This window comes from Patiria miniata, unplaced genomic scaffold, assembly GCF_015706575.1.
Source record: "Patiria miniata isolate m_02_andy unplaced genomic scaffold, ASM1570657v1 HiC_scaffold_3, whole genome shotgun sequence".
NCBI classification, from domain to species: domain Eukaryota; kingdom Metazoa; phylum Echinodermata; class Asteroidea; order Valvatida; family Asterinidae; genus Patiria; species Patiria miniata.
This window is the reverse complement of record NW_024037069.1, coordinates 32,859,947-32,883,573: the sequence shown is the minus strand read 5'-3', so window position 1 is coordinate 32,883,573 and position 23,627 is coordinate 32,859,947. Positions and strand designations below refer to the sequence as shown.

At 39.9% G+C, this 23,627-nt stretch overlaps 2 protein-coding genes across 4 annotated transcripts in view; one reads left to right on the top strand and one right to left on the bottom strand.

The window, feature by feature from the left end:
• Window positions 1–6,291: 6,291 nt before the first annotated feature.
• LOC119737084 (mucolipin-3-like) lies at window positions 6,292–22,714 on the bottom strand. Of its 3 annotated transcripts, none has more exons than XM_038211176.1 (14): window positions 22,633–22,714; window positions 20,346–20,679; window positions 19,421–19,612; window positions 18,747–18,897; window positions 17,157–17,244; window positions 16,726–16,822; window positions 15,716–15,809; window positions 14,997–15,118; window positions 14,045–14,194; window positions 11,725–11,826; window positions 10,489–10,611; window positions 8,917–9,123; window positions 7,446–7,588; window positions 6,292–6,881 (listed from the first exon to the last, which is right to left on the bottom strand). In XM_038211176.1, the coding sequence occupies exons 1-14, from the start codon at window positions 22,653–22,655 to the stop codon at window positions 6,839–6,841; spliced, it is 1,869 nt and encodes a 622-aa protein (XP_038067104.1). In that variant the 5' UTR covers window positions 22,656–22,714; the 3' UTR covers window positions 6,292–6,838. The 3 variants fall into 3 exon arrangements, with proteins under 3 accessions (XP_038067104.1, XP_038067105.1, XP_038067102.1); XM_038211177.1 differs by lacking the exon at window positions 22,633–22,714 and adding an exon at window positions 21,840–22,059; XM_038211174.1 differs by lacking the exon at window positions 22,633–22,714 and adding an exon at window positions 21,571–21,729.
• Window positions 22,390–23,627, top strand: part of LOC119737083 (proteasome adapter and scaffold protein ECM29-like) — a 37,500-nt gene continuing 36,262 nt past the window's right edge. The window contains exon 1 of the mRNA XM_038211173.1: window positions 22,390–22,546. Within this exon, the coding sequence (XP_038067101.1) occupies window positions 22,525–22,546 (22 nt within the window). The 5' untranslated portion in view covers window positions 22,390–22,524. The remainder of the gene's footprint in view (window positions 22,547–23,627) is intronic.

Here is a 23,627-nt window from a genome sequence, read left to right as displayed (position 1 = left end):
AGCCAAACTTGGGTCCGCCCATATCAAGCAATAAAGTTAACTTCGTACGTAAAAACTTCGCCTTCAACAAAAGTGAGACAGGCGCCATAATCATTATGCAAAAGTTAACAATGACAATTCTGTAGGTGTTTTCCCAAGCGTGAAGGGTTAAAGACCTTTCAGCAGTGGCAAAAGTTTGGAGAGGGGTTACTATACTGCCTTGTATCCAGGGGCGGCGGAACCGGGTGGGGGCTGGGAGGGGGGCACTTCCCCCCCCCCCCCCCCCCCCGATTTACCCAAGTGCCCCTTTTGCCGACATAAATGTGGCCCCTCGAGATGAAAACAAAACTGGCCCTAAAATTTTGGATAATTTGTTATCAGTAACAATTTCCCGACATATTATTATAGAGAGTTCTGATATGATGACCGGTTTGCATAATGACCGGTTTAGAACGCCCCCCCCCCCGACTTTTTGATTTTACGGAGGCCAAGTGTCCCTTTTTGGTGATGCCCCCCCCCCCCCCCCCCCCCCCCAGTTTGAAAACCGTTCAGCCGCCGCTGCCTACATCCCCAACCATCCCCCTAGCCCCCACCCTTCCCCGCCCCCGCACAGAAGCTGACAAGAGACAAGCAACTTTCGACTGTTCATAAGTTCCATCAAAAGCCACCAATTATTGCCCTCTCCTATGACGCAAGCTTAGCAAGTGCCCCTACAAAATTACATTTATATACTCCATCCGTTTCTGCATCACGTTCGTCACTGAATTTAAACGCGTATTCCTTGGCAAAAACAAAACTAAATTAATACTCCGTGGACATCTGTAAAGACAGTTATTCCATTTGAATGGTTTTCCTTTCACGATGTCACTGTATTAATGATTTCATTGTTAATTCTTCTTTATAGTGCCGACCTTTAAAATATATGGTGACCGGTCAACATTACGACCATGTTAACGTTGTAGTCATAAATGCCTACTTGGAATTAATGTAAGAAACAGACCGGAGCTGCATTGAACGGTTACTGTACAGGGTGAGTCAAAAAAAAAGGAAACCCAAATGTTAGGAATATTTTTTTTATGAAGCTCGGCATGTAGTACTTTCAAAATCTAGGATATGAAAGCCAAATTAATAACCTTTCCTTTAGTACAAGAATCATTCGAATCGCTCATGTACTTTTAAGTTACGGAATCTTAAACACAACCACCGTTTTAAAATTCTGTCCACGGTTCACAAAAATTAAAGGCAAGTAAGTGTGCCTTCAGCAAAACGAATACAATTCACATACAAAACTATGTCAATTGTTTTCTTTTTGCTGAAATACACTTACTTTATTTTTGTGTGATCCGTGGACAGAACTTTAAAACGGTGCTTGTGTTTAAAATTCCGTTACTTGAAAAGTACATGAGTGATTTGAATGATTCTTGTACAGTGACTAAAAGAAAGCTTATTAAGTTGGGCTTTCAAATCCTAGATTTTGAAAGTGCTACATGCAGAACTTCATTAAATAATCATCCTGTCCGCTGGTCTAATTGTTGTGACATTAGAGGGCGCACTATGCACGTCCGCGATCACTGTCGTCTTGCGCCAAGACTATAGGGGTGCAACAGTGCAAAAACATTCCCATAGACATAGTGCTAGATGCCCATACTTCAAAATTCTTTTAAAAATACTCAGAACTCTCACGTGTATTTAAGCAGAAAAATGATGATCGACATGTCATCTTTCAATTTCTTTTCATTTTTGGTTGGGTTGACCATTGATTTTTCGAGAAATTCTCGCCCAACGACGACGACCCCTATTTTCCCAAAAGCGGAACGGGTAGCCATCTTGTAAAACGATGCCTCCACAAATAGCGCCACTTTCGAGCCCAATTGCATCCAAAATGCTCAGAATTGGAAGCCCCAAGTCCGGACCAGAGGTTCATTACCATATCTCTTCAATTCTCATAAATGTTATGGCTCTCAGAACTCTCTAACATATAATAATTTGAGGGTACGAGCTCGGCGGACGGGTTTAGGCCTATTTACAGGTGTGCACCCATAGGGTGGAACAGGTTGTCATAGGCCGTCAGTTGAAAACTGCATCTTTCAACTTCGTCTGACATTTTCTTAGGCAACCTGATTCCGGGGTTGTGGATAGCTTTGACCATGCTGAACACACCCTATGAGTTCCCCGCTCTGAAATTGCATTTTCACCCAAAATAAGGCCCTGATTGTACCTCAGGGACGGATCCAGGAATTTTCGAGGGGGGGGGGGGGGGGAGGGATTCATCAGCAAAAAATTCTGAACATGTCCACAGGTTTTTTTCTCCGGACCCGGAAAATCAAAAACTGGGAGGGGGGGGGGGGGGGGGCTGGTACCATATGTCAATAGGGGGCGCTGTTCAAATTCGCTGATTATTTAAAACTAGATTACAGAATGGTGTACCAGATTTAAGTAACCAAAATTATACCAGTATAACTTTTTTGGGGGGCGTCACAGCAGGGGGGGGGGTGTTTCGACTTATTTTTTAGGAATTTGTATAGAGCTGGGGGGATTTGACCCCCAAACACCCCCCCCCCTTCTGGATCCGCGCATGTATCTTACAATTTACTTAGGGGCAGAACTAAATATAATGGAAACGCAACATAGGCACAGAACTTGTAAATGTACATCGGACTCTTTTGGTTAATCATTACAGCTGTTGTTTTCTTGAATACCTGAAACAATAATATATTGTAAAAAGAAATCATTCTCAAATATCGAGAAGTAGAATCAATATCTAATTAAGATGATAAGTTACTTGATTGATTTTTTTATTAAATCGTTTGCTAAACATGACATAAACATGTTCTTGATATGTGTGTATCGTTACAGTTTAATAACACGTATTATCTTATTAACTTCAATATTGGCTAAGAATTAACTTCGATATAAAGGCTAAGAATTCCACACCGATTTCCGATTAAAATTGTGTTAAAAATACAAAAGCATGTTTTTTACATGACTAGCAGAGTTACAACTGCAGTATTACTTTTAACATTGTTCTGCTTAATGCTGATTATAAATAAACGTAATAAAGTTGTGCTTAGTTTATTAAATACTGCGCTGGATTCAGGTCTGTAGTTCACCACACAGGATTCAATTCCATACAGCCGAGAAGCACTAACCGTTACTAAGCAGAGACAATTCTTGCTTAGCCAAAACAGGCCATCAGCTAAAAAGGCCTTAACATTATTATTTACAGACTTTACTAGAAACAATTAGCATACTTACAATAATAAAAACTGATTTCAGATAAACTGCTTATATTTATACATTTTGAAAAAAAAAAGCTTTACAAGCAAACAATTTCTTATCCACAGCATTTTTCTTTTTGTCTTAATAGATTTTCTTGTGTTTTATTTTAAAAAAAAAACCTAAATTCCCCTTCTTTTTTGGACGTCTGCAACCCTCTGAACAAAAGTTTTTTGTTTTGGGCAGACTGGCTCCGGGTCCATACATTATCGATACTGATTGTGGGGTGGGAACCAGCCTACCCTGCAAAAATAAGATTGTCTGGCCGAATAATTCGAATTCGAAGTTAATAATTAAATAACTAAACGTGGACAGTTTTTTGCGTCGATGTCCCATTCCAAAGTGAAGAACTTAATAGTGAAAAACTGAAAAATAACTATTTAGAATAGGAATCCATTTTTTTGGGATGATACTCGAAAAATAGCACGGGGAACGCAAATTTAATTACAGACTTTTTTAGAAATAATTATAAGAATAACTAGAGGTTGTAGAAACAACAACACGGTGTTGGGCCATGGATTACCGCAAACTTTGCATGACGAGACCAAGACCTGGGGAGCCCTGAAGTAAACCAAACTCCCCTCCCTGCTCCACAGTCCCAGCGAGATAGTGACTTGTGGTTAACTGAAATACCACCTGTTAGCCACACTGCTTTCTGGAACTATACTTTCTGGCGAATTGCGGTTTTATGCAAGCATAACAGTAAAAGATCGTTCTCAGCCATTTATTCACGGATTTTCACAGTTCAATATATTACAGGGGTGTGAAACCTCAGCTTTAAAGCTGATTTCAGCTTGATTTGATTTGGATTTCAGCTTTTTTCCCTCACTTGCTGTGTACAAAAGTATAGGAGATTTCCAAAGTTCAGCTTTTTTACACCTTTTTCAGCTGTTTTCAGCTATTTTTATCAGTGGTCACTCACACCCCTGATATAAAACAAGTTAACATTTCAGGTACGTCATTATGATAATACTTTTGTTGGCCGACAGATTAAATTTAGCAACCAAATATTATGCTTGAAATCTCCCAGGCAGAGTGACCTTCGCTCCTTTTAGGAACCAATTATAGAACGAGTGATAATGCATTTTTGACGTTTTTTAACCTGCCGCTAGAGGGCGCTCTGACATTTTATGACGTCACCCGTAATATATTGCTGTAGTACAGCCTAGACAGACACTCACATCATTGAAAGCAAGTTCGCATCTTCTGCCAATTTCAAATAATAAGGCACTTCCGGTTTCGACCGGAAGGAAGGGTCAAGTGATTTTGCACTTAATACCAAAACTGAAGATCCTGCAATATTGTATCAATTGCCATAAAAACAAAATCAAATCTGTAACAGTTGATTTTATATTGATTTTCAAAGATTAAATCTAGAAATCTTTGATTGCTTGTAATACGATACTTGATGACGTCATTATGACGTCATTACCAGAAAGTTCAAGAGCTATTTTAACTGCTATATACAGCCAAATCTTGATTATATCTATCACGGTATATTTTCTAGCAATTTTTGAAGGTTTAAAGGTCTTTTTATTGTAGCTTCCGGTCTGATGACGTAATCATTTTTTTTTCGCGCACAGGTGCTGTCTGCATTAAGGTCATTATGTACATTAATTTTTAAGCGATTACCGCAAACTTCGCCACAGACATCAAGTGAAAATGCGTTTTTGAAGTTTTTTAACCTGTCGCTAGAGGGCGCTCCAACACTTCATGGCGTCACCCATTATTTTTTTTGAAAGGTCAATCCAGGAAGACACTTCAATCGTTAAAAGCAAGTTCATATCTTTTTCCACTTTAAAATTATTAGGCACTTCCGGTTTCGACCGGAAGGAAGGGTCACGTGATTTTGCACGCACAAGATAAAATGAAGATCATGTATTACCATGTCGATTCCCGCAAATTTCAGGTTCCGGTCTCTAACGGTTGATTTTATATGGAATTTCAAAGATTAAATTTATTAAACTTTGAAGTGACGTCACGTGACCCGTGATGACGTCACGATTACGTAATTGCAAAAAAACACATCTGCGGTAGGTTGTGCGTTCATGTATTGACAATTGAAGTTCATATATGTTTTCATTTTGACACACAGTTCTGGAGAAGGAATGTGTATAGAAGAAAACAAAATTTCTAAAAACCCTAGCAAAAACAATAGGTTTTGGGCTAAAGCCCAACACCTAATAACCGATTTAAGATTAAGGCTGCTTACATTTGGCAAAGTAAAATCCTTTATAATTAAACAATCAGTTTCTTATCCACATCACTGTGGAATTAAAATTCAGGAGAAAACCAAGTGATGACAAATCGGTGGATAGTGTCATAAGAAAGTGTCCTTGCGAATCAAAGACAATGTTTGACTCTTTTCAGTTTATGCAGTACCTAGGCCAACTGTAAAACTAGCCTTGGTCAATGCTCTCGTCGTTATTCGTCCCGTACGCGGTCAATCGTCGGCATATATCCTCACGCGCTATGTAAAAATACAGCGCGAACAGCGACCTCATGCGGCCACTATTTTTTTATGCAAATCAGTTGGGGAAGATCTCGAGCCTTGGTTCAATCGTCGGCAAAAGCTTATGTTTTTCTTTATTTTGCGCTGGATTTCTAGCGCACGACCTCGTATGCGAATACAGATAAGTGTAGGCGGGGCTAATATGTGGAGTGTCCAATCACAACTTGGTAAATCCGGACGTCATCAAATTATTTGCAGCTATTCGTCTTTTGCGGACGTGACAGGAACCACAGTTTTTTTGCATTGGTGCCGTGTGCAGAGACACACAACGTGTACATGTACGTGTATGGATTATGTACGGTGCCACGTTTCACTATGCAAGTTTCCACGCAACGATCGACCAATAAGAAAACGACATTTAAAGTCAGTTAAGGCTATTAACATAATGAGCACCACCCCCAAAACCTCACATGGACGATTGAACCAAGGCTCTCGATCGTCCCCAACTGATTTGCATATAAAAATAGTGGCCGCGTGAGGTCGCTGTTCGCGCTGTATTTTTACATGCATGTGCATAGGGCATGAGGATATATGCCGACGATTGACCACATACGGGACGAATAACGACGAGAGCATTGACCAAGGCTACTGTAAAACAAGAAATTCAATATATACATGTAATTGAAATTTTTACAAATTCATCATATTATTGTCATTTTTGAGCAATTGAAGAAGGATTTTTTGACTGAAGAGTCAGAAAAGATAGCTCACTCGATCCCTGTAATACTGAGCCTGCCTGTACCATTCATAACCTTGTTATACAAGTTTTGTTACACAAGTGTTTGTTTTGAATAAATATTTATTTTACAAGAAATGTATAGTACTCGTAAGTTGTAATTCAGTCAATCCACTCTACCTTTAACAACTGCTTAGCAGTAGGGGATTCTTTTCCTATAAAAATATAATTTCACTCTCAATCTCCTTTCACTGTTACATCATGACTTTCTACCCGACTTGAAGTGATTCTGGTTTTGCATTCGTTTTCGAATAAATCCAATTACAATTCAAACCTATTACAATCTTGAGGGTTACCTTAATGTGTACAACTCACTAAAGACATTTAATTGGTGTTCAGTGAAGAAGGGGCGTGGTTTCGTCACTAGAAGAGCTTGATCTGGGGGCGGAAGAAAGAGAAGACAAACTTGTTTTTATGTCAGCTGTTACAGATTTTACGCTTAACCCTAACCCCCTAGGCCCTCTGGCTAGGATGCAACCTCAATCCTGCAAAATCCTCCAATTGCCACCAAGCCAAAAATTAGATTCAGCCTCAATCCTCCAAAATCATCTGTTATTTCTTGAATTCAGTCTGTGGAGGGTGACCACTGCCTGAATCCTTCAACATCCTCTGCCAATTACTGCTATGGTTCAAGGCAGTGCGAATGGCGTTTAGAAGCAGTGCGGACGAAATACAGGGCTGATTTATGCATGGCTGAACATAACCAATGCAGGATATGGCCTTCTGGCCTGACGTAATGCATCCTCCACAAAAAACGTTACATCTTTGCCATTCATCCTCAATCCTCTAAAATTATCCAAAACCTGCAGAGGATTTTAGAGGATTGAGGAGGATTAGGGTTAACCCTGTTCAGGTTTTTTTTTTTAACAACAAGTAATGATACCAAAAAAATGGTCAAAACAATTCATTTTTGAGAGTAAATGTTTCACAAGAATACCCTACCTGCGGCAGTTGCAGAGTGACTTCCAGGTCTTCCGACGTTTCTTCTTCTTCTTCCGTCTGTAGCAGCCTGACTCTGGTCGGTCGTCGCATTGATCAATGAACGCCTCAAGTTCGGTGTGGCTACGGTGTCTTCCCTGGCAGGCCTACAGTCAAACAATCAATTGTTTGATAAATCAAATTAGGTTTTGCCCTTCACCGACGTTTAAACACTGTAAACTCAGTGTGTTACCTCCCGAGTGAAAGGTGGAAAAAATCACTCGGGTGGGAATCGAACCCACGACCTCCTGCTTTCTAGTGCAGATGTCTTACCACTCGACCACCAAGCTAACAGGATCAGTTGGCTGGTTTGAATATAATGTACATAGTAGTGGGTACTCGGGAGGTAACACACTGAGTATACAGTGTTTATACGTCGGTGAAGGGCAAAACCTAATTTGATTTACATCACCCCGAACGCAAAAATCCCATCTTATGAATAATTGTTTGATAAATAAATCAATCAAGTGTTGGCGTCAATCAATTAACCATTAGTGTAAGAATAAGGCATGCACACCCAATAAAAATTGTTGATTTCACATCAGTCAGAATGTTATGAAATCTTTGCCATTCCACAACCAATAGAATTCTTCTTCTACAGCAAAGGGCTATCCGTGTTGTTAGTAATTCTCATTACCTAGCCCATACCCATCCTCTCTTCAGCCATCATAAAGCTTTAAAGGTCGCTGACCTTTTCAATCTTCAGCTGGGTGCATTCATGTTTCAAATGGCTCATAACGAACTTCCGAATAGCCTTGCCTCTTTGTTTACCAGAAATTGTTCCATCCACTCTCATTCCACTCGCCAAGCTCTACAATACCACCTTCCCCTTACCCGTACCAGCCTCTCATATAATACCGTCAAGTTTGCAGGTCCCAAACTCTGGAATTCTTTAGACATATCTTTTCATACTGCTCGTTCACTTAAGTCATTTTAAAAGTAAGTTCAAGCGTCACGTTCTTAATAACTATAATATGTCTTAATGTCATTGATGTTCTTCCTTGGCCTTATTACTCATTAATTTTTTATGCCTGCTGTCCTGTATCCTGATTATATATTTATTTATATATATATTTTATCTGTCAGTCGCATCTTTTGCGTTCATTATTATTGACGTGTTTATTTTGATTTACCTATCCAATATTTTTTTGCATGTTCACATGATTTACACTTCTGTTTTTGTTTGTTTACCCTTATGTTTAATATTCTAAGTTTATGCATTTCTCTTTGGCCATCCTATTGTTTGCCTTAATATGTCTCGTTTTAATATTTGCTTTTTAATAGTTTCTTTAATTTGGGTCCAGATCGTTCTGACTCGCCCTGTAGTTCACACATTTGGGCTTTTAAGTAGCACTTCAGAAGTTAGGCCATTGTTCATACTCAGTGATTCAGTCAGTCAAAGGACAGTAAGCTGGCCCTCCAAGTTCGGTCTTACCTTGACTGTCTCATAGGTATCCATGATGAGAGCAATGAACAAGCTAAGGATGACGTAGATGAAGAGGCTGATGAACGTATACAGGTAGATTCGGCTGTAGACCCAGACTACAGTGCTCTTATCAGACATCTCGTCAAACGTCGCAAACATGTCATCGCCGTTGATCAGGCTGTACATGCACTCAATGGCAACATTGAAGCTGCGGAACTGTGCCAGACGGAAAAGGGAATATTGTAGAGATACAAGAACAGGATTTCCAGATTTTCCTGTGATATTTCCCTGAGAAACTTCCAAAATTCTGTGAGAAATATTTTCACTTTAACGAGGTTGCTGTGAAGTCAAGAGATGGTGTAGCACAGTCAACTGTTATTGTCTGGAGAGGTGAGTAACAGTACTGCATAAACACTAAAAAGCCACCACAGCCAGTCAGTTGATTGCCACAACTTGGACACATGGCACAAGACACACACACGCCAAACTGGAAAAAACCTTTCCCTTCTGGGGCACTGTCAGATTCCTCGCATTTTCCCGTATTTGTTGGTGTTTTTTTTCCCAAAATTCCCTGAGTTTTGCCTGACCAGAAAATGGGAACTCATTTTCAATTTTTTTTTTAATTTCCAGCTTGGCTAGGAAGCCTGAAGAGACAGAAACGATTTCAAGTTCAATTGAGCATCATTGGACAACTGGTGGTTAATTTGTGACGTAACTCACGCCTGACACTTATAGTGACATGCGAACGTCTCTAATCAGTCGATGGTCAAAATGTCATCACAAAAACATGTTGGTCCTGGTTCCCTGGTAGGCATTTAGATTTGGGGAAATGCTCCTTCAATCAGCCTGTGCCACATGTCCACATGTTCACACAAAAACCCACCCAACCCCAAAATGGAATTGACATTTGGAACTGGAAAGGGTGATTTCACTCAGGCTGTGCCGCATTTCAGTTGGTACAGCCGGTGTTTATGCGTACCAACTTACTCCGCCCATTCTCAAAAGGGGAGTAGACATTTGGAATGGGGGGGGGGGGGAGGTGCCTTCAATCAGCCAGTGCCACATGTCACTGGGTACGCGCGAACACCGCCCATTCCTAAATAGCAATTATCATTTGGAATTCGGGCGATTCACAATGCAGTGCGCCAGCACGAGTTGCCATGGAGAGTAAATTTTTCCCAGTGCACTGTGGGAGATGGTCGACAAATTCGCAGCGCGGGACATTTGAAATTGTTAGTTTTTCCGGCCAGAAGTTTCGTAAGCGTATGATTCGAGTATCGGTTTGCCCTTTTGTTTTCTTTTTATCAATATGGTGTTTTTTTGTAAGGCGGCAGAACGCTATGCCCAAATCTATCAAATTATCTAACAAATTAGCTCAAGTTGTCTACTGACACTCATTCAAATTGTTCATGTTTTGTCGACCGTAAACTTGAAAAGTAGACTCTCCATGGCAAACTTTTGGTGGCGTACTGTATTGTGAATCGCCCGAATTGGGAAGGATGCTTCATTCTACCTGTGTAGGTCAAACACACAAACGCAGCCCGTTTCCAAATGGGATTGGGCATTTTTTGGGCGACTTACTTTGTGATGGTACGGTCCAAGCACAATCCAGCCACAGAAACCATAGGCCATGTACAGAATGACTCCGCAGACCATAAACCGCAGGCAGTTTGGCATGGCACTCTTCAGTGTTATAATGGGTATCTGAAAAAAAAATACAACAAATACAAGAATCATTATTAAAAGAAAATTTACAAACAAATTAATAGTCTCAGTCTTGTGATTTGAAATGTTGCAAGGATGGGCTGGTTTGTTTCGAGTCAGGGTGTTTTTTAAGCTTTACATATCATTTCAATGTAAAACGAAGAAGTAATGAAAACCCAGGAAAAACCAAAAATTCACAGGTTTCTTAAAAGAAATATTTACTGTTTTCATTCCTTGAAATTGCACAATTAACTTTTAGGATAAGAATGAAATAAAATACTACAACAGGAACTATAATCTCAAATGGATGAAAAATGTACCACTCACACTTGTATAAAGGTTTAATATAGTGTATTATTCCACTAAATGTACCATTCAGCAGACATGTTATCGTAATTTCTTCAAACGGTGGGAGACATCAGTCATTAGGGTGACATATTCATGTATCCCTGACCGTCGCAATTGGGTGATTTTTGTTGCTTGTGGTCTAATTAGTACACATACCGTAATTTATCGGGGGAAAAGGACTAGGAAACATTGGGTTAGGGCACATTAAAGGGAATATACATCATTTGCTTTTGCTGTAATTTTCAGAAATGGATGGAATTGGGGGTTGGAAATATATAGCAAATATAGTTACATTGACTTTTTTGAGGTTTTGGGTTCGAAAATGCTATAAAAACCAAGAAAAACAATCATTTTCCTGTAGTCTGGTTCCCTAACTCCATATAAGAAGAAACAGAGCAGTTTACATACATTGGGGAATTGTAAGGTCAGGGAACCAGTCTAGCTGGCTTGTACCCGTTCATAGGTGTGTAATCGATTGCAAACAAGTGCGATGGTCAATTGGGGCCAGTATTTGAAAAAAAGCCAGTTTTTTTCCAACGCTGGTCTGCCGACCAGCGTTGGAAATTAATACAAAAATACCACTTTTCTTGAAAATGACAGTATACCAGGTGCCATGATTTTACAGGATGCTTTACACTGTCATTCACTAACAGTCCAGCAAGGTTTGCAAATGTTGTATTTTCCCTTTAAAGTTTGAAAAATGTTGTGCACAAGTCTATGGGGATGTCTCCCAAATGTCCAATCCGAGGTAATTATTATACTTACATTGTACTTTGGGAAGAACCCAAGATATCTGAGAACACCGAGCCATACTAGGAAACATCCCGTGCCCAGAAGTATGCTGCAAACGTCATAGTCGGTGGTTATCTGTCACAATGAGATATCCATTCTCAAATATGTAGAGTGTTACTTATTTAAAGAGGTTGTGGAATGCTCAAAGACATTTCCGTCATTTTTCAGGTGTACGTAGCCTCGTTTATACTACGCTGCATCGGGAGTCCTGTTTATTACGTCACGATTTACTATGTTTTGTTTGCTGCCCCCAACGACCACCTTTACACAAATTGCACGTTCGGGTCGAAACAGGGCCTGGAAAACAGCTCTCAAAAGTACCTTTTGTACTCATTTCATGACAGACACAATAGTCGTTTTTATTTCATCACACCTTGGGCTACATACACCCGAAAAATGATGGAAATGTCTTCGCGCATTCCACAACCTCTTTAAGTCCCATCCGGTGCCACACAGCACGATCCAGCCACGCATATCATACGCATACAAATATACGCAAATATAGTGGTGTGCATTTACGAGTAGTACTAGATTCAGGTACCATATGGAAGTAAAAACACGGGAAGCCGTAAAATAAACCCAACCCCAAAATTCTAATCCCGGAAGTTGTCTGAAGGTTTTTATAGCTTTACGATGTAAACTGCATCTTTGGTGAGCGTCATCTGTCACGCATTAAAATTCACATAAACATGAAATCTGTTTTGGTTTTGCATATAGCCTAGTTTGTGAATTTTTTAAAATTTCTCACAAATGGCATTCCGAACATTTCCTTTTCACTGTCTGGGAAGTCACTGGGTAATTTGTAAGGTTGGTTACGGGTACTCGATTCCATAATCTGGAACCGGTTCCTGACATCGGCTGTCAGGAACTCGGGTACCCTGTTCTGATGCACCAGCCTCGACTCCAGGGGCGCGTGCTCATTCCTAACACTAACCCCTGGCTGTGATGATGACGTAAATGACGCTGAATGGCTATTCACAGCGTCCTCGCGGGCATTTCGAAGATTGCACACCGGGCACGCCCATAATGTGCTCACGCTCGCGTGCTTAGCTTTGCACGTAACGTCACGTACGAAAAAAAACATTATGATTCAAAAGTCGCAATGCCTGTATGATATGGATTATGTCAGCCACGTTTTTCGCTAAAAAAACCCCCCTGTATCTGTGGTTGTAAAGGCACGAAAGGGGTACGTACATTTGATACAAATCTTTGCTAATAACACAACGTCCAAATGTTGTGTTTGAAAGGATTGATTCTTCAAAATCACAACTTTTAACATGTCAAAGATGGCGTCGGCACGTAAAACGGATAAACTGCAGCCCTAATTATAATGTACCATATTTTGGCACATTTAAATTACACAATTCCAGGGGTTATGATTGCGCAAGGCATGATGGGAAACAACATGGCGCTGCAAGATCGTACCCACGGGGCACGAGGTTGCTGATGCACAGCCTTAGTCAGAATATCATGGGGGGGGGGGGCCCTTAACTGACTGGTCGATCAATGTCTCAACTACAAAAAAAGTTCAGTTTAGAGAATTGGTAGAGTCAGGGGTGTGAGTGACCACAGATAAAAATTGCTGACAACAGCTGAAAAGGTGTAAAAAAGCTGAACTTTGGAAATCTCCTATACTTTTGTACACAGCAAGTGAGGGAAAAAAGCTGAAATCCAAGACAAAAAAAAGAGCTGAAATCAGCTTTAAAGCTGAGTTTTCACACCCCTGTAGAGTGCAGTTGTCAATTTTAACAATGGCTTTGGTAAGATTTGCATGGTGAATATAGCAATGAGATTTAAGTTTTCAGTTGTTCCATGTGACAAATCTCTTTTGTTTGCGAGGTTCTACGTAACCACTGGAATCTCTCAATCTCCTGACGACAGGCAGAGCACACTGTCCTAAACGTTGAGTTTCCCCTGGCTCTTTTCAAAACGTCACAAACTCACAAAAGAGATTTGTAACATGGTGCAATCTTTAATCTAATATCAACATTCTGTGTTCTCCTTCACATGTGTAACATGATTATTACTTCCATTGCAACTTGATAAGCGCTTGAAAATACAATGTTGCCAAAAGTTTGAGAGAGAAACCAAAAATTATAATTAATATTAACACTTTAAATATTTTGACTTGTTTACAGTCATTGTCGGAAGACTGACGATAATAGGAAAATTAGTCAAAACATTTTTTTTCAAAACATTTTTTTTCACTTAATAAGCATTGAGAAAACAGAGCTGTCAATACAATAAAGGTAGCACTTACTTTGTTTCATTTGCCCTCATTAAGATGACTTACCAGCCACTCAAGGAGAAGCTTGACGATCGATCCTGAAATAGTCAGGAGGTCGCTAATGATGATCATGATGTACCAAAAGTTGAGGAACTCCAACTTTTCCAACCTGGTGAGCTTTCTGTCGTAGTATCGCTTGAAAAATGTCTTCGCTCTCTGCCAGGGGAGAAAGAAACGCCTCGACTTTTATACAGAGGAAAGGGCATTTGTGAGTAACTGTACCCTCATTAGGCCTTTACACACTAGACAAGTCTTTGGGTTGCCTAGGGATTGATATGGGGTTGACGCAGGGTTTCACATTTTTAAAGTTCAACCCCGCATCAACCCTGCGTCAACCCTGAGATTTATTTGGCCCCAGGTTGAACTCAACCCTACTCCAGACCAGGGTTAAAGTTTTCAACCCATGTTGAAACTCTCGCCAGGGTTCAAAACAGTAGAAATAAACTCGGTTTGCACGAGAAGACAATTGTGAAACGATGCGGGGTTGAACGCAGTTCAAAAACTCAACCTGGGGCAGCAATGGATTCACCCAGGGTTGAGTTCAACCCGGGTAGTTCAACCCGGGTTGAAAGCCTCTAGTGTGACAAGACCGGTTAATAAAAATGCAACTTATTTCACTCATGCACCCTGCAAATGAACAGTGAATAATGCTTTCTCACCACTTACACAAACTTCTATGGGAGGGACACACCAAGCTTTTTATGGCACAATGTATAATGTACAACAAAATTGTAATGTTTGCATAACGCTTTCCATTATATCAACAACCTCAAACCGCTTTAGAATTATCCAATATTGCTCACATTCGGTCCTCCACCCTCACAGGTACCCATTCGTACTCCTGGATGGAGAGGGGCAATTGTAGTTAAGTGTCTTGCCCAAGGGCACAGACACCATGTTCCTGGCAGGGTTGGAATCCACGTACCAGCGTACCTGAGTTAAACAACACTAGAGGTACCTTTTTCAGTCGTCTTCCTCTCTGAAGTGATCTACAGCACAGTAGTAGAGAGAGCAGACACAGGAAGACAATGAAGATGTCATACGCTGCCACCAAGTAACTGATAACATGGGCTTCCTCCTCTGAAAAATAAAGAAAACAATTGAGTCGTTATTTATAACTCTCATACTTTAAATGTCTGTACTCAAGTACCCCTCACTGATGATTTAACCGTGATAACACTCACTGGCTGCTTTCAAACACAGGCGCGGCTGACGGGTTAAAACGTCACAATTGCCTCGCCTCGCCTCTGGGTGACGTCTAAACACGCTAATCCCTGGTGTCTTTTGCACACACACACACAAAGTTCGTGAAGTCTGTGGAGGTGGACCATGTGTTGTTTATGGACTATCGTTCTACAATATGCTCCAGTGCACACCCCGAGTATTGAAACATTTTAGCAAGAAATATCGCACAAATACTGTTGAAATGACTCTTGCGAATAAGTATTTGTGGCGTTTGGATGTATATCAGAAGTTGGCCGGAAAATTTTGCCCTTTGTGAAAATCTAAATTTTTTCTAAAAGCTAACAGGGCTAACATGGTTCGTCATATGAATTGTTCAAAACATTGAAAACCAATTGTGGGTTTTTGAAAAATTCTATATGGCTAAGGGTCTATGTTTTACAACAACATTCATCCTGGAACTGGAAGACATCAAATTCTTGTGGCAAAACGCACCTCCGACGACTTTGTTGGAGCAGTTAAAAATCGAATGCTGTTCTGAGAGAGACACCGCAATGCGGCCCCCGTGAATGCTGTAGTCATACAGAATCTGCAAACAAACAATAAAAGGACAGGGATATAAGGATCCAATAAACATTTTGGAAGGGGACGGAAATGCTGTTTTATTGGACAACAAGTTTATGAAATGGCCCAGTGCAAAAAAAAAATGGCCCAGTGCAACGCTTGCTGAAGCAAAACAAGGTCGAACGCCAATGTTGGGATTGAGATCCTCTCCTAGACTTCACTGAAATGCTGTATTCAATGGAACATCAGATTTAATTCAATTCAATTCAATTCAAATAGAGATTTATTTCCATACACAGCCAATACACAATACACGTAGATAATGATTGATAATCGTACAAAAATACACTCAGAGATGGAAAATTACATAAGAGACCTAAAAAAAGAAAAAAGAAAAAAGAAGTAGAGGTGGAGGCATAGTTAGAAGACCAAGTGTCTTATAGAAATGCCTTTCCAAACAAAACAAAATCACGAGAACAGATTGTACGTATACTATAAGGAATAAAAACAAAAATAATTGTAAGGAGCAATGTTATGAGAGAATGTTTTATAGAGAGAAGGAGCTATGATAGATAACAGGAAACAAGTCAATTTGAACCAAGTCAAATTAGAATGACCAAAATAACCCCACAATTCATTACTTCTGACCATTTAAAACAGCAAGCAAGATTGTTTCAAAGCTGGTCTCGAACAGGTCTTGGTAAAATTTTGACTATAAAAAAACAATTTTTTTTCGACCTAAAAATGAATATTGATACAAAGATTAAAGTATTCCTTCATGAAATGGTGACATTTTCTGACCTGTTACCACAAAAGGAGCTTAAAAATTGAAAATTGCCATTTTGCGGTACAGTGAGACAAAGCCAAGTGTTTGAATTACCTTGGAATGACCCAACAGTAATTTTTAATTTGTAATTTCATGAAGTCTTCCATGTACTTACTGTTATATTGAAGCGGACACAATCAGGATTTAAGAACATTGCTAGGTCTTTGATGTGAAGACTGCGAATGGAGAACTTCAGTTGCATCTGGATCATGCTAAAAATTCAAAAGAAAATATTCACTTCTTCATTAAAATATTTTTAAAATTTATTTTCATCATGAAACATTTCATGCGCAATCGTGTCGGGGTTATGTGATTTTTAGCATTTTTCGAAATTTCTTTTGCATATAATTATATTTGATCACTCTGCATATTATATTACTTATGAAATGGATATAATTCAATTTCAATAAATTAAACCTGTCAAAGCTTGTGGCATGTCTAATGATATGCCAATCTAAATTTGACTATGCAAATACAAATCTGCATCTGATTATAATATTAAGTCTGAAATAAAAATATATTCAAATTAGTTATTTTTTTCACAACCTGTCAAAGCTCATTGTAAAATCGTTGTCTTTCAGGAATTGCTGCATACTGATGTTCTTGTCTGGTGACACTTCAAATGTCAGACAATCTACAAACGAAAAAAAAATAAAGAAATTTCAAGCATCTAATTCCATCAAAACTACAAAATATTGACATTGTCTTCAATATAAAAAAAAAATTACGAAATCTTTTGCCTTACCATATACCCAAATGTTATCCTTTTATGTAAGTATTATTACCGAGTTTCTTTAAATTAGGGTAATATTTTTCATTATTCATATACAAAATTAACTGCTATTCAATAATTTCGAAACACAAAACAATGTCTTCCCAAAATCTGCATCACTGTGCAGACTAGGATTAAGTCTAATCGCTGTAGCCTTCAAGAGATAAAGTTACAACCTTTGCAAAGCATTGTATTACATCGTATCAACAAAACAGGAAGATAGTGAACATGACTGCACGTACCAATGACAACTGAAAACAAAACTATTATCTGCTCCACTCTTTTCATGATAACAATAGGCCTATATGTTACAAGGAAACAATGACGGGCCGTTTAAAGGGTCAATTGCTTGGAAAGAGCAACAACATACAAATATTGACTGCTTCAAGCTGTGCAGTAAAACTAGCCTTCAGAGGTGATTGAGTGTTCTATTTTGGAATATAAAAAAAATATAATGCTCCATGGATCACCGAGCGAGGTTACTTTTAATACCACAAGATAAAGCAGTCCATATTTGTTTTACATGCACAACACCTCTTCTGGTCAGATTCGGCTTGAATTTAAGCGATAACTGATTAATTGAATCTAAATACTTGCATTAAAATGCACTTTTATTGCAATATGAAAATAGTTGAAAACTTACTGGCACTTTTCCAAACTACCCCTTTACGAAATGTTTGAACCCAGCTCAATCAAGAAAATTGAAAAAGAAAATTGAAAATTGTAAAAAATCTCTGAACAATGTTGCAAAAAGCTTTGCATCCCCAAAATAGGTGTCCGTCTGACTGTTTTTAAAATAATAACTACAAAACCATTAGTTCAATTTTGAAAAAAAAAAATTGTTAAGCAGATACTTCTAAGCCTTGGCCTCAACCCTATGAGCATTGAACTGAGGTCTTGCCAGACAAATGATTCCAATCCAAACTGCAGCGCTATTCACAACATGAAGGATCTTACACACATTTACACTTAACACAGTACTGAAATTGAACAAGGCGAGGAACTTGGTCACAGTGTCCAAAAATATTGTGAGCAATTGAAAATTGTGTAGTGATGCGCCACTGAAAATAAATGAAACTTATAAGGGTTGAGGCCAAGGCTTAGAAGTATCTGCACAACCAAACATTTTCAAAATTGACCTCATGGTTTTGTACTGATTTGAAAACTAGTCAGACGGACAATTGTTTGGGACATACTGTATAAAGTATTATACAGCACACATCAAAATGGAAGACAGAGGGAGGGGGGGGGTACGGAGGGTAAAAATAGCATGGGGGAAGGAGGCGGGGTGAGGGAGGGGTGAGGGAGGGGGGAGGGGGAGGGGGTAAGGCTCGGATGAATGTCTGGCGTTCACACGTACATACCGGTTTTTGTTGAAGCATTGACGTCAAATTTGCCATTAGAGAGATTCACGTTTAAAAAGTGTCTGTTACACAGCGTCATGTTGTGAATGTCTCTGCTCTGGGCTGTCTCAAATTCATACGTGCCGACGGCGATTCTCTCAAGTTGAGAATACTGTGAGGGAAAGTTGAAGAAAAACAAAATCGGCGACGGAAGTTCGACAACATTATAAGGCAATCGTGACGTTTTTGACCTGCCAGCCGTGCCTGTGCATAAAAACAGCCAGTGCGTGTTATCACGTCCTCCGATGCGAACTGGTTAAGAATGAATTCAAATGGGTAGGTAGTTTGCTGGGCATAATCACCCTTGAAAGATGACTGCGTTAACCCTAACTCCCCACCATAATTTACTAGGAACCATACCCATCCAGGCAAATTCCAACACCCACATGGGAAATCGTACACACACACTGTTGGACTTAGTTTCTAGAGGTATGCCAAACCCAATGTAAAAGACCATCAGTTTAGGGGTACTGTACCTATCCCAACAGATTTCAACAAAACCTGCTGTTGAACTTTGATGGGTTGAGTTTGGTTAGGGTTAAGAAGCACATCAGAATTATCAAATCATAGATGTCAGATGTAACAGGGAAAGGAGTAAATGTGGACCCCAAATTTATAGAACGATGTACTCATACCTTGTAGACAGCATAATCTAAGTGTTCATAGACGCCTTCCTTCAAGTACAATGCATAGAGCTGTCTAGTCTTAGGATACGCAAACGAGTCATACGTCGGGTCCCAATCTTTCAAGAAGATGTTGTTGAAGGCTTTCTCGTTGTCCTCAAAGAATGTAGCCTGTGTGAACTGGTTCAATCCAAACAGGATGAGCTGTATTTAGAAAAAGAAAAACACAGTGGTAAGTTATGCTAATAGTAGTTCAACAAACCCTTACTCATATTTTGAATCTGCCAAAACCCAGCACTGTGCAGCAAGCAATAGTTTCTTTATAGCTGTTAGGGCTGAGTCAATTGAAACAACCGATCTACATGTTCTTTCATTCAGTCACATCAGCTGTGTTACAACTGGTAGTGTACCTTAATTTTCGGAATATAAGCTGTGGCGTATAATTTTCGGCATATAAGCCACCCTGTGTATAAGCCGCAATAAACATTTTCATGGTCAAATTCAACGTATAAGCCGCAGCTTATATTCCGAAAATAACGGTAAGTCATTTTTTTAAAAATGAACAGTGGAAGCACGTTCCATGAACAGATACCGAGGTTCGATACCGAGCTGTCCGGCCGGCCGTGCGTGAGCGAAAGCTGTCTTCGTTGGTGACCAACCATCACATTGATGTGACATTGTGTTGCAAGCATGCCTGACCAATCCCTACTGTATCACTATAAAGTTAAACTGATAATGTAACAAAATGTATCGATAGTGTAGTAAAATGTACTACTGTACTACACTATCAGTCAACTGTTGTTACAATATCGGTCCTAACAGATAAGGTTATTCATTTCTCATAGAATATGTTAAAGCTCTAAGACAGTGATGAGTAGACAGTTATTGTGCCATTGAATGGCAAACCCAATTTTTGCACCAAAAACATAGGCCCTACCTGTAAAGTCACAAATACAATCTTGATGATTTGCAGTCCTAGTTTGTACGGCTTTCGCCCCCTCGCTTTGTACTTCTCGTACGGGTTCATGAAGAAAAACTTCAAGTCTCGTCGCATTTTTTCCTCCACTGCTGGAGGTGCGCCGTAGTCGTAACCTCCGCTCCCGTAGTGATTGGAGATCAGCTCCGTCTGCATGCCGCCCTCCTCCTGAATGCAATCGTTGCCGCTACTCTCGTGGGACTCGTGGGAATGGTGTCCGTGGTGGTGGTTGGCCATTGCGGGGCCGTTGTGCCTTTTGGCGGCCGTATTCATGCCGGTTTGAGCTTTCACAATACTGTGAAAATACATAATTAAGTTTAGCAACAAGGCTGATTAAAATAAAATAGTTTCTGTTCCGGGCTTTTTTGAAAATGAAGAAGGTGCCCCCTTTTTTTACCAAGATGGCGGATGGAATTTTTCATTTTCTCAACTCTTTTGGAGCCGTCACCCTTTCTACACTGTACATAGCTTCAATTTTTTTCCTGAAACAAATAAAAATACAACATACTGACAAAAAAAAAAGGTGGGAAAAAGGAAGCAGGCAGGGACGAGATACGGATTTGTTTTTGGAAAAAATGTTGCAACCTGACGCCACTTCCGCGATTGTATACAAAGTCTAGGAGAGTCAAGGATTTTTTTTTAAAAGTATTTCCTAACAAAATTGGACATTTTTCGCAGTCCCAGATTCATGTCTTATCATTTTTGCAATGACTGACCTTCATTGAGATGATAATATGAAGAAAAAAGTGGTGTCAGGTTGCAACATTTTTTCCTTGTTTTTTACTTGGCCTAATGCAGAGCAAAAAATTGAGGTTGGAACTACAATGTGTAATAAGAAAACATTGTTCAAGGATGCATCCATTTTGAATTTCCTGAAAACGGTCATGACGGTAGGCCTAAACCTTTGTCATGTTTGTAGATTTCAGTTGCCTCCACACAGTCAGTGACAGTGAGTATTGATATTACACTAACATACAACGCTTGACAGTTATCAACATGCACTTCATTATAGTATAGCCCCATATAGCCTAGGCCTATGCCGAGAACAGATCACTGATCAGACATGCAACTTGGAAGAAACAAAACCGACGGCGACGGAACTCCAATGTTTACAAGACTTTACTTTGTTTGTACAGTGTCTCAATTTTCAAGTTTATTTGCTTGCTCTTGCTGCCCCGAAACATACCTCATGTGGAGAGAATTACTCATCCCAAAGTAATTCGATCGTTGATTCAATTTCTTGGATACCTACTTTATGTCTTTTAAACTCAATCGCCTGGCCAAAAGTTTTTGTCATGTATGTTTTGAGCAAGGCACTTCGACTTCGTGATCCATGTCATCGATCGTTCGCGCGCCTGCAGCCATGACGTTTGTATCTGTATCTGTATGCTACTACAATCGCCTATGGTGGGGCTATCACGTGAAGGAAATCACGAATGCGATTAAAGAACATACCCACACAGGAAGGCAGAGTCCTGGGCCGAGTGTGGCGCTTTCACTTCTTTCACTTCAAGTTCTTTGTCAAGTAAAGGTCAATGCATATTATTTCCTATCCTGACTGCGTGTAGACCGGTGGTAGGCCGCGGTACGTGGACTGCAGTACTACTACTACACCAGTTTTTAGCAATAGCAATGCACTACATTGTATTATTTTCTTGGCCTAGAACTCGATTGTACTTGTACATGTACCGTACCGACTACCGGTATACGGTACCATATACATCGTGTGATCATGTGACTCATCCGGTGATAATTAGACTTGTTAACCGTCCTTTCATGCACAAACAATATGACACAAAACCAAATTTCTAAGATAGAAGATATTATCACAAGATCTAATTTTGAAATAAAGATTACGGAAAATTTCGAGGTAGATGCCTTGCATTTGGAAAGATAAACGGTTTTTATTTGTCTGCGTCTGCGAGAAATCAAATTTTAGCACAACACGAATGACAGAAAGCCAGTTTAGTTTTCATACAAGCCAAAGATGGCATGTGCTCTAGTCATAGAGTATAGCGGGAACCAGTCAACTAGGAAGCCTGAATGTAAGACGTATCGTACGTAAGCCAGTCAAAATATTGTATTGCATGGATTCTATCATCAGGTACAGTTTTCACGTGAATGACGATTTCTCTCCACGATGGCAGCTCAAGATGAACTCGGTAAGTTACAATACAAAAACTCTTTATTTTGGACATGCTATGAAGAGATAAAAATTTCCTGTTTACATTTAAGCCATGAAACTAACCTTTCAGTGAGACAAATTACCATTTCCAATTGGCTAACGTTAGGTTCTATTTATTTTATGACGAGCATGACTTGCAAAACTGATCCTCGATAAAGTCGATCCTCCTTAATCTGCGCGCGGGTAACGCGCTGTGCATCGCAAGGCGAGTGCGTGGAAATAGGATCGCGTAGTTTTACGATGGAAATGGGTAAACTCGTACTCAGCATACCCCCAAACAACAAAAGAATACAGGGCCACTCCGTTCTATCCGCACATCCATATTGTTAGGATCCAAAAACTGTTTCTTCACATTTCACAGAGAAAACAGCACAGACATGACTGGTGGTAGGCTAACTCATCTGCTCATTATATAAACAAGCTAAAAATTATAAGATGGAATTTTTGCACTGGGGTGATATTATTCAAATTAGGTATTGCCCTTCACCGACGTTTTTAAACACTGTATACTCAGTGTGTTACCTCCCGAGTGAAAGTTGGAAAAAATCACTCGGGTGGGACATAGCCCCACTAGTGTGGCCGTCGGTATGCTGCGCTGAACCTTTGGCCACACACCGTGGTACCGCGCGCTACTGAGGACGAAGTTTTTCATAAAATTCAGGGCAGTTTCTTACATTTTCAGTTTCTTACTTTCTTATGGTTGTATTCTATGATGTCTCCTATCACTTCTGGGATGCTTAGCATGTGCTTAGGTCTAATGATGTTCCATTTTCCGAGATATTCTTCAATCTTTCTGGAGTCCATATGCACTCGTGAAACGTCTGGTGATGGCAGCCATTTTGAATGGGACAAGAGATGACCTCAAGCTGTGACGTCGCGTGTATGCAAATTGCTTGTCGAGCGCGCGAGGGCGCGAGTTGCAAATGCGACGGCTGTTTCCTGTACCATGCATTTATCGTCAGGGGGCCACGTGCACCGATCTCTATTCAGGATCTACGGCACAGGAAACAGCCGTCGCATTTGCAACTCGCGCCCTCGCGTGCTCGACAAGCAATTTG